The sequence below is a fragment of the Rutidosis leptorrhynchoides genome, chromosome 3, assembly GCF_046630445.1.
Source record: "Rutidosis leptorrhynchoides isolate AG116_Rl617_1_P2 chromosome 3, CSIRO_AGI_Rlap_v1, whole genome shotgun sequence".
NCBI lineage: Eukaryota > Viridiplantae > Streptophyta > Magnoliopsida > Asterales > Asteraceae > Rutidosis > Rutidosis leptorrhynchoides.
The window spans coordinates 90159516-90171545 of NC_092335.1; the positions used below are offsets into that span (position 1 = coordinate 90159516).

At 37.7% G+C, this 12030-nt stretch overlaps 1 protein-coding gene across 1 annotated transcript in view; it reads right to left on the bottom strand.

Annotated features, from left to right (window-relative positions):
- Positions 1-858: 858 nt before the first annotated feature.
- Positions 859-12030, bottom strand: part of LOC139900187 (peroxidase 70-like) — an 84517-nt gene continuing 73345 nt past the window's right edge. Inside the window, exons 6-7 of the mRNA XM_071882981.1 lie at positions 10888-10927; positions 859-1196 (exon numbers count right to left, since the gene is read on the bottom strand). Of these exons, the coding sequence (XP_071739082.1) occupies positions 859-1196; positions 10888-10927 (378 nt within the window). The remainder of the gene's footprint in view (positions 1197-10887; positions 10928-12030) is intronic.

The following is a 12030-nucleotide window of genomic DNA, read 5'->3' on the forward strand; positions in this document are numbered from 1 at the left end:
ATTGATTAAAATAATGACATGAAACGGTTAGAGCTGTTTGGTGGCAGCTCAGACCATCGACCGATGGTAGAGACCATCGGTCGAGGGACAAACACCACCGGTCGAAGGTCAGAGACCACCGGCCGATGGTCACTGTAACTATATATATATAGGGGTGTCGGGTTACATTGTTAGGTTACACACCCTACACCTTATTGCTGTCATATTTCGCTATTGCAGTCATCCTAGACCATACCCTAACCGAATACAATCACTAATGCGTCGATTATATCAACATATTGTTGGTTAGATTGATCCCAAGGTGAACTAAGTATTTGATTCATCCTAGTTTAGTGTATTCTGCCTCTAAGCTAGTAATAACGTTTGATCTAAGATTTGTTGGTGCATAATCCCGAGTTCTATAATTGTAATATGTTCTATTCGTATTGCCTTTGTTATTTTAGTCGTGTAATAATATTGTCATTAATACATTGTGATTGAATTGATTAAAATAATGACATGAAATGGTTAGAGCTGTTTGGTTGGCAGCTCAGACCATCGACCGATGGTAGAGACCATCGGTCGAGGGACAAACACCAACGGCCGAAGGTCAGAGACTACCGGCCGATGGTCACTGTAACTATATGTATATAGGGGTGTCGGGTTACATTGTTAGGTTACACACCCTACACCCTATTGCCGTCATATTTCGTTGTTGCAGTCGTCCTAGATCATACCCCAACCGAATACAATCATTAAGGCGTCGATTATATCAACATATTGTTGGTTAGATTGATCCCAAGGTGAACTAAGTATTCGATTCATCCTAGTTTAGTGTATTCCGCCTCTAAGCTAGTAATAACGTTTGATCTAAGATCCTTATACGTCTACAGACTTTGCAAAATCTATAAATAACTTTTTCTGGTTATCATTGTACTTGGTAACAATCTCATCAGTTTCACCACCATTAAAAAGTACTTGGTCAGATCCTAAAAGCCCCTTTTTGCTAACCAAATTGCTGAAATATCTCCCATCGAACGATGCCGGTGTTGGGTCAAGTGGTGCGAGATATGAGTCGCCACCAACTTGTGGACAAACTGTTCGAAGATGGCTGGCAAACGCTTGATCAATGTTGGTGTCGTTGTAAATACGAGGCCTAAATGTTCTACATTGCGTGAATCCTAAAGTGTGTGCGCCCGAAAGCACAACGAGAAATGCTATCCTCACACAAATATTTTACACATTTTCTATACACACTGATGTGGCACTATGATGTGGCCTTCCACGTAAATAACTGATCCCCCGTAATCTTTGCTATTAATATCTCTATTTTTTTTAATTTTATTTTAATATCATTTCCTTTTTAAAATACTATACTCTCTGCCTTCTCCAAGATTCTCCTAGCATTTGTTGGAAAAACTTAATAAAAACATGTGTTTTTCACCAAAATTTGGACACAAATAATTATATGTTTGAGTGACATATAATAGTAACTATTTAGTGAGTTTTGTAGTCCTTAACGAGGTCTTTAAAATGAGTTAAAGAGTGTCCAATGTAGCGACCCGACCAAATCGTCATTGACGGCGCCGTCTACTTAGGTCCCGTTACGTGGTCATAAGTCTTTAAAACAACGTTTGACCAAAAGATATGTCGCATACATTTCAAATGTAAAGGTTGTTCAAGTTTTATAAGAATAGTTCCACCACAAGTTACGATACAAAGTTTTAAGTACAAATGAAACTTATGCGACACAATTTAAAAGTATCCAAAAGACGCTCCATGTATGCATGTATACTCGACATCCAATGCAAGTATCAAAATAATGAGCGGAAGCATGTATCACATATCGTGCAAGACCTGAGAAAAACATAGAAATCTGTCAACGAAAAACGTTGGTGAAATCATAGGTTTAGTAAGTAAATTGTATTGAACCACAAGGTTCTTTAAGAATTGCTCAACCAGAATCATTCACATTCCAAAATAGTATTTGTATCACGAGCACCCAATTATCAAGGCTTAACCGAATCTTCCCTCTGAATTTTGAATTTAGTGTTAGAACTTACACTGTACTTTGTTGAAATTATATTTCATTCACTAACGGTAGCGAACCGTCTGAATGAGGGTTTGTTAAACCCGTATGGCCACACAACATAATTACACGCTTACACTTACACCCTGCAAGTGGAACTAATGATAATTGGATTGAGGACTTTTGTTCAAACTCGTATGCATCTTTGTATTCGTATTTGTTCACAATGTCAAAGCATGAAAAGTAAATAAGTATGAAATGTATGTGTTTCTCAGCCCACGATGTAAAGAATAAAAGTGATTGAAAAAGTGGGACTATGATCTCACCTTGAGTGCAAGAGTTAATAAAGTACTTCGACAAGTAAACGCGTGCAAAGACAAAGTTAGGCTTGACCTAAACAAATAGGTTGTATCAATAACGATAGTCACGAAGGGTAAAGATGTTCAATTAGTCCTATGGCTCAATACGACTCGATTATGTAGCATGTGCAATCAAATTGTCAAGTTTCATGCAAGGTACAAGTATATAAACAAGTTAGGAGGGTTGCATAATTAATTGGTTAAGTTTGACAAAAAGTCAAACTTCGGTCGGTCAAAGTCAACGAAAGTCAACACGTTCGGGTCAGGTCCCGAACTATTTTTCTAAGCTTAGAAGTCATATATGAGCATGTTGGCCAAGTTACATGTTAATCGGAGGTGCGTAGCATAGCAAACATTTTTCGAAATTTGACAAAGTAGGTCAGAACCCAAACACGGCTATTGCCGCGCCGCGGCCATAGGTGTCGCGCCGCGACCTAACACGTGGTCTGGCACCTGGTCAGTTTCAAGGTTCAAGTCTTGGTCAAAACTTCAAACAACCACAAAACGCAAACCGTAAACAACTAGAAGACGTATCTTATACCGTTGGAAAGCTCTTTTGACAAGGAACACAACTAAGCACTTATCATCAAACGACAACATCATTTACAATAGCCGAGAACTCATCAAGTGATCATTAAACGTTCATTTTAAAGTTTCAAGTTCATCAAATGCAATTTGAGTTTCGGGAAACCAATTCACACATATGATATGCCGTTTTGAAGGTAATGGAGCATACATTACTACTAAACACTAACAATTAACATTCCATGACATTCAAGCATCCAAAAATTCATGTCAAGAACTATCAAACCCTAGTCAAACATCTCAAAATCAATAATCATGTTTTTGAAGTTTTCTTAATCATCCTCCACATCAAATTGAAGCTAATGATGCTAGTAACACATTTAATACATGAACTTTAACAATTAAACAACTTTTAATCATCCAAAATCAAAGATTTAGCAAGCAATTTTCATAATGAACTAGTTACACCAAATACAACAAATCAAGCATACAAATTACATACACGATATCACAATGAGCCATAGACACTAACTAACACCATTTTAAGTCAAAAACACGAATTTAGAGAAATCTAGAGTTTTAGAAATGTTACCCAAAATCGATGAAGTTAGTATCAAATCGTAGAGAATGACGAGAGGATTAAGAATATGTAGTCGGATTTGTTGTGAGCTTCCAAGATTGAATTTAGATGATGAATGAATGGAATGGGTTTGTGTGTGTGTTCTTGAGATGGAGAGAAAGGAGATGAGGGAGATGATGGAATGAAAAATGGGTTGACTAGTTGACCTAGTCAACTAGTTTGCCCATTTGGCAACTCCGGTCCCTCGAGTTTCAAAGCGGGTGCGGGATTTAACCGATCGGATATTTTTAAAACGCAAGTTAACGAGAGATGTTGTAATCGAATAACGGGGTTATCAAGAACATTAGTTAACGAAGTGTACGAGTATAGGTAAGGAGAGATGTCATTTTAAAAAAAAAGACGGCGTTAAAATAAATTTAACGAAAAACGCGGGATGTTACATTATCCACACCTCAAAAGAAATTTCGTCCCGAAATTTAGTTGGAAGTAATAGTCGATGTCTCTTACTCGAGACTTAGTGTAGTAACTCTACGAATGATTGAAGGTACTTTCTTGGACATTCCACGAATCCGGATAGTCGGGGTGTTACGTTGTATTGAGGTTCGATTTCACGATCCATGATTTCAACCGGTTTTCCCATGAAGAGGAGTTTGTCATCAATAGTTGGTGCATCTAGAAGGATTGCACATTCCTGTTCCGCATGACACATTTGTAAGTTTGTTACACGAAATGTAGGATAAACGGGAACTTAATTGAGTCGGAAATTCTAAACGATAGGAAGCGGTTCCAATACGCCCCAAGGTTTCAAAAGGTTCGATATTGCGGATATAGCCTTTCTCGATTTTCCAAAATGGATTACACCTTTCCAAGGTGCGGTTTCTCAATATTACGCGGTTACACACTGGGATTTGTGAGGTTCTCATCTAAGTTTGGTATGACTCTTTTGGGTGACTACGGGTCGTCTCGAGCCCTTCTCGGACTTGGATTATCTCAATTGTTGTTTCTTGATGGAGTCCAGATTTCGGTGGTTGATGCTTTGGTTAAATGAACAGGGGTATGACATTAGCGGTCATATAGGGTTTCGGAAAGTGCTGCGTTAATATACGAGTGATAGCTGTCATTGTAAGAGGAACTACTGAAGGTGACAATACCAGTCTGTAACATGTCTTTCCAAGATTGAATCGTACGTTTGCTCGGTTCGTCAGTTGTGGGAGATACGCGGTACATGTGTCTAAGCGGGTTCCCAAGGTTTCTTGTAACACTAGAAGTGAAACGAGTATTTCGATACAGGATAAATGACGAAGATACACCGTGTTGGAATAGAATCTCTTAAGATACGTTTGAACAAGTTAGTTAGGGTTCGAAAAATGTTCGTTAGGACTATTCACCCTCGTGGCGAATACTTATGTAATATGAGGAGTTTCTCTATCCATGGAGAAATGTTACAAGGAGTTTCTTTAAACGGAAATGCGAACGGTAAAGATAGTAGTGAAATGAGGACTTAGAATAGGATGAGTTTACATCTCGAGGTTGCCATAACGTGCCTCTAGTTGTCAAAAGTTGAAGTCTGAAAGAGAAACGAGGTAGTACACGTAGTTGTATAGTTCGGGGTTGAATAATAGTTGACCGATTATCAGAAACACAAGGGCGTTAAGTCAAAGAAAAGTGAAGTATCGTTGGATTGTGTGTTATCTTAAATTCCAGTAATATCAGACAGTAACGGTGAAATAACAGAGGTATGTGTGTGGTACGTGATGACGAGAAAGTTGATCGGATCCACAATTTAGTATTCGAATTCTTCGTGTAAAATAACGAATTTCAGTTCCGTTGATTTCGAGTCGAGAGAGTATGCCTTTCGGGCGTTTAAGTAGAATTATTTCCATGTTTGAGTTCCATCTGTTGCTATACGATTTTAACTAGAAATGTTGGTGTGAAGAATCACGCTCAAGGTTCGAACACGGAGAGGTTTAAAGTTTTCCCTTAGTGAGTTAACGAGTGTAAAAGTCGGGTAACACGAGAAAAGTCAGAAATGAATCTTCGGTGATAACAGGCGAGATCTAAGATTTTACGAATACAAGTCTGAGTTGGGAGAGTTTCCTGATTACATGTGGCTTGATTTCGAGATTGATTGTAATGCCTTGACCATTAACATCATGGTCTAGAAAATTGGACTTCGTTCAACAGAAATTCTCACTCGGAGAATTTGGTATAAAGTTGCTCTTTTCTCAAAAGTTCGAGCGTAAGATGGTGATGTTGTTCGTTTTCCTTCTTTACTTAAATAAGTTAAGATGTCATCTATAAATACGATAACAGATTAGTCTATATGAATTTGCATACGCGGTTCAAGAGGTTTATGGATACGGGCGAGCCCTAAATAAATCAAACGGTACTAAGAGAGTTTTACAACTAACGTTGCGAGTTCGGAAAGTGACTTAGGAGACATCGTCTCACTTAACCCCCAATTGATGATAACCGGAACGGAGGTCGATTTGGAACATACGGGATTCGTGCAAATAATCATGAGTTCATGGATGCGAGGGAGAGGGTATCGGTTTCCAACCGAAAATTACTCAGTTCACAATAATCTATACAAGATGATGGGGAAATATATATATATATATATATTTTTTTTTTTTTTTTTTTTTAACGAATAGGTTCCGAGCTCCCTAGTTCTATAGGTGTCAAGTCAAAAGTCTTAACGTATATCATCCAATAAAATTCATACGCACACAATATTTTCCGTCGGTCACTTAAATTGCCTAAGTAGTGTCTAGGGGAAAAAGGTGAAGTGCAAAGAGTATGAGTCAGAGCCTTGTTTATAAAACGTCTAACGGTAACCGAATCGAATAAACATGAAACGTGAGAATTTCGAGAAGAAACATACCCGTGACTAGTCCATCGTAGTCTCGGGCATCCTAGGCGTTGATGTTGAAAGTTTAACGGCGTGCGTTGGGGTTGATTTTCTTATTTGGGCACGCACTCCTAAAATGACCCGGTTGGCCACATTCAAAACAAACACCCGTCTTGGGTGCATTGGGCTCCTTTTGAGCGACGGGAGCGGTATTCCTACAATCGTGGGCTACATGGCCACTTCTTTGACACTTCAAGCAAAATGGTTTGCCACATTCGCCTAAATGATGTTTGTAGCACTCGTTACAATACGGTAGGTGTCCGGTATAACCTTTCTTGCCGTTGGGGATGAAGGGCTTCTTGGCGAGGTTGTTGTAATTGCTTGATTGGGGGGCTTCCCATTTTCTTTTGTTGTCACCCGACTTATCCTCGGCTTTAGGTGCCGGCACTTCAATCTCGTCCACTGTTTCAATCAATTGGCGGGCCATATTCAAAGCCTCTTGATGGTTAGCGGGTTTGGATGACATTACTCCTTGTTTGATGCTCTTGGGGAGACCATCCATGTAAAGTTCAACCCTTAAAGATTCGGGGTTCACAAGATTTGGGCACATCAAAGCAAGTTCGGAGAATCGTTGATTATAGGCCTTAAGGTCGTTCCCGACCGCTTTCAGAGCTCTTAGTTCTTGTTCGAGCCTTCGGGTTTCTTCGCGAGGAAAATATTCGGTGATCATCTTTCCTCTTAAGTCGGCCCAAGAGAGAGCGTGGGCTTCGTGGATACCCACCGATTGTGCATACGAATTCCACCATGTGAGAGCGATACCGGCGAAGGTGTGAGTGGAATATCTAACCTTGTCTTGGTCTCGACAACCGCTTATGCTAAAGACGGCTTCCGTTTGCTCAAACCATCGGGTGAGCACAACCGGTCCCCCGGTTCCATCGAAAGTGTGAGGTTTGCACCCCATGAAATTCTTATAGGAGCATCCTTCGTTGGAATTTCCGGCTCCATTGTTGTTGTTGTTGTGATGATTGTTGTTATTGTTGTTGTTGGAGGAGTGACCGGCCATGGCCGCATCCACGGCAGTGGCTATCATACGTTGGAGGGCTTGTTCGGGAGTTTTGGGAGGAGCGCGTCGACGAGCCATTGTTCCTTCATGACACAAGAATATCGTTGGTTAGTATTTTCAACAATACTAACCGGAGTATGGAATAAGGATAGAGAGAAAATTTTCCTTGACTCGCCCTAAATTCTTTATGTCATAATGTCGGAACGTCCATGTGAATCACCGTAATATAATCCCGGAAATTATATTACCCTGATTCTCATGTGCATTTAACATTACTTCATAAAGTCAAGGTGGCGCATCAACAAAATTTATCAACGTAAGATCAAGATCGAATACGAGTTAGATATGATAGAAGAGTTCGAGTATAAATGCACAAATAGTCAAGTAATTCCTACTTCAGTCTATATGCCGGTTGTAGTCTAGATTCACCTATGTACCTTATGACTCGGGGTGGACACAAATGAACTCTAAATCCCTACAACCAAGGCTCTGATACCATCTGTAGCGACCCGACCAAATCGTCATTGACGGCGCCGTCAATGACGATTTGGTCGGGTCGCTACATCCAAAACGGATTAAATGTGAATGAGATATTGAATCTCAAAGTTGATAATTTGGTGCAAAATCTAGAATTTTAGTATTTTGTCCCACATCAGTTGTGGGAACAAACCTAAGGCTATAGTCTCCACTATAAATAAAGGCCTTAGGCTTTGAAGGAAAATACACCAAAAATCATATAAGCATTCTTATATGATTTCCTCTCAGCTGCAACAAGGTCTCCTCATTCGGGTTACCTTTCAGGCAAGTGTTCAAGTCTGGCAGTACGCTGCTTCGGACCGGTGTACCCTGGGAACAGACGTCGAATCTGTTTAAGGGAATTGTGTTAAACACGAGCCCGGTTCAACCCTTTAAATCGGTTAGATCGTTCTATCTTTTCGTTCTTGATCTAATTATTTATTTTTGTGTGTATATTATAATCCGATAATTATGAATAAGTTTTGATATGTTTATATTATTTTTAGTTTCTTATACATATTTCCTACAAACTTAAATAGAATCTTATTCCACGAAACTGATATATTTTGATCGAATTTGATATGCCTATACATGTAATCTGATGTTATCACTTATCGGGAAATGTAGTACGATCTCTGCTTGCTCCGAGTTATGAATGGATATCCTGATTCTAATTCGTATATTAAAATAAATTGTGTGGATAAGAATTGAAAGTGAATCTTTAAAAATATTATATCTCTTTAATATGTTTATGAGTCTGGTTAAATTATATTATAATAATTATATAACTATAATATATAATATATGGGAGTATCTAACATCTAATATATCTATGTCTATTCTTACGATGATATCTCATATAACTCAGAATAGTATCGATTTTTGGAATATTTTAAGTGATATCTAATTATTTAATACTTTGTGAATTCCATATGAGTATTTGAGTGCTTGCTCTGTCTTAACATGTAAACCGGATTGCTTATGCATATATATGATGATACTTTCAGAATTATTCGTATTAATCTAATTGATTGATATGTTGTGAATTAAAATTGCATATTATTTGTAGCGTCATGTTGTTTTGATCTGTCAATTACTCCGTAATAAAATTACAAATATCAAAAATTTTATCTGAGTAAGAACTCAAATAGAGAATATGTTATGGTGTGTTGAGATTTTTTTTCTAATTTAAATATGATGTATGCGCCTTATAACATATTGTGGAGAACATATATATTATTATAATATTGTTAATACATATTATAAATTGTGTCATCTGTTGTATGATGTTATATGTATGCTATTAATTTGTTATTTTGCAAACTTGATTATGATAAAAAGCTACATACATATTATTATTTGGTGGCCTAGTTTGTAGGACATGTGTGTGATATCAAATCGGACATTATTACGTTTTCGAAATACAACACTAATGAAACGTGTGGATCTATTGATTAAATATTAGCAACTGAACCTTTGGTGTGGATATACTGATTTTATGATAATAATTGATTATTGATGGTACTATTTGGTATAAAGGCCGCAATTTTAGAAGTTTGATAACCTTCATGTTGTAATAGATCTACACGTTAACATATGAAACTGATCTATGAATTTGATGACCGGCTAATAAGGTTTTGTTGACTTTACATAGTAGTTGCAATTTAAATTGTTTAACATATTCTCTCTGGTACAAATTTTTTTTGCTTTGATTTGCTATTAAGGAGAATTATTATTAACTGATTTGAAACTTGTTGGTTTGTATACTGTTCCAGTTCGGTTTATATGAGTTGGTGCTAAAACACTAACAACAGCCTTTTGTTTCTTCCCATTAAATCAATAGGGGTGAAATTGTGCATGATATTAATTTTTAGTCATTGCTTGTTTATCTTGGATAACTAATCGTGTGGAGCTCAGTTTTAAAATTAATCGAGTTAATCATGACTTGTACTACTAGTACTATATTTGGTACGATTGTGCACTCCTTCTTAATATGGTTCTTTCTCAGGCTGGAAGACCCGAGAAGTTCACAGGTGTGAACTTCAAGCGGTGGCAGTATAAGATGTTCTTTTAGCTGACCACGTTGAACCTTACAAGGTTCTTGACTGAACCTTGCGAGGTTCATGACTGAACCTTGCGAGGTTCTCGACTGAACCTTGGGAGGTTCTCGACCGAACCTTGCGAGGTTCTCGACCGAACCTTGCGAGGTTCTCGACCGACCTTGCGAGGTTCTCGACCGAACAGCTCCCAAGTTGCTGAAGGGGAACATGATGCTTAAATTGTGAGGCGGTTCAAGTTTGGAATCATTCAGATTACTTGTGCGCAAGTCGATCGTTCTATAACGTGTATTCGAATAGTCTTCGAACCATTTTCAGACTGATTTTGAACTGTATTTCGATCTGTTTCCATACAGTATTTGACACTGGTTATAAACTGTCTTCAGGATAGTATTCGAACAGCATGAGACTGTTATTACACCGGATTTAAACTTGTTTGTTTAACATTTGGGCTTAAACATGTTTGGTTTACATGGTTTTGTTGAAACAGTTTAGTTTACTCGTTTAAGTATAAACCTTTTGGTTTTAACATGTTTGGTTTACATGTTTCTGTTTAAACCTGCTTGGTTTAACTGTAGGGTTAAAACTTGTTCGGTTTACCCGTATGAGTTGAAATGGTTTTAAGGTGATAACTGTTTGATTACCCGTTTGAGTCTAAACCTGTTTGGTTTACTTATTTAGGTTGAACCTGCTCAGTTTACCTATTTGGTTAAAACCTGATTGGTTTAACTTAGTTGAGTTGAAACATGTTTGGTTTAGCTCTGTTTGTTCATGGTAAAATGTAACTTTTAGTTGGGTTGAAAACCCAAAATTAGTTCAGTTCACGTGGTATTTACTGACTGAAATTTTCTGTTTTGCTAAAACAGTTTATTTTAGTTTATATTTCAGAGTGATGATCCTGGAAATTGACCTCTGGATATGAACTCACATTGATTAATGTGTTGTATGTTCCTGAGATTTGTAAGAATCTTGTGTTCGGGTGGTTGTTGAACAAGTTTGGCGTTAAGCCAAATTAACGAGATCATCTTTGGTTGAATGAATAACCGAACCCCTTGATATGGTCCACATTGATGTATGTGATTTGAAATCCATTCCAACAAGGAATGGTAATAAGTACTTCATTACGTTTATCAATGATAGCACGAAGTATTGTTATGTTAACTTGTTGAAAAGTAAACATTAAGCAATTGTGAATTTTATTGCTTATAAAAAGGAAGTTGAGAATCAACTTCAATGGAATTTCAAGGTTAGTCGTAGTGATAGAGGTGGTAAATATGTCACATTTTTCCGAATTTTGTTCACAAAATGGCTTTAGACATGTATTCACTGCTCCTTACTCACATCAATCGAATGAGACTATTGAACGAAATAATAGAACCTTGAAAGAAATGGTGATTTCCATGCTGGTGTGTTCTGGTGTAATTCAGAACATGTGGGGAATGTCATTCTATCGACAAATTATCTTTTAAGTAAGATACCCTAGAGGAATCGGGATGAAACCTTAAACAACAGTTATCATTCTAGTATTGAGATGGCGCTGTTTGAGGCACTTTATGGTAGAAAGTGCAGGTCTCTGATTTGTTGGAATGAAGTGGGGGATAGACAGATTACGGGTCTTGAGATAATACAAGAAACTACCGAGAAAATCATCCAAATTCAACAACGATTGAAAACCGCACAGAGTCGACAAAAGAGCTACTCGGAAAGTAAAAGAAAAGATATAGAGTTTGAAATTGAAGAAATGGTCATGCTTAAGGTTTCACCTTGGAAAGGCGTTGTTCGATTTGGTAAACGGGAGAAACTAAATCCAAGGTACATTGGACCATTCAAGATTATAGATCTTGTCAGACCAGTAGCTTACCAACTGGAGCTACCTCAACAACTCACGGTTGTACATAACACTTTTCACGTCTCGAATTTGAAGAAATGTTTTGCTAAATAAGATCTCACTATTCCGTTGGACGAAATCCAAATCAATGAAAAACTTCAATTCATTGAAGAACCCGTCGAAATAATGGATCGTGAGGTTAAGAGACTTAATCAAAACAAGATACCGATTGTTAAGGTTCGA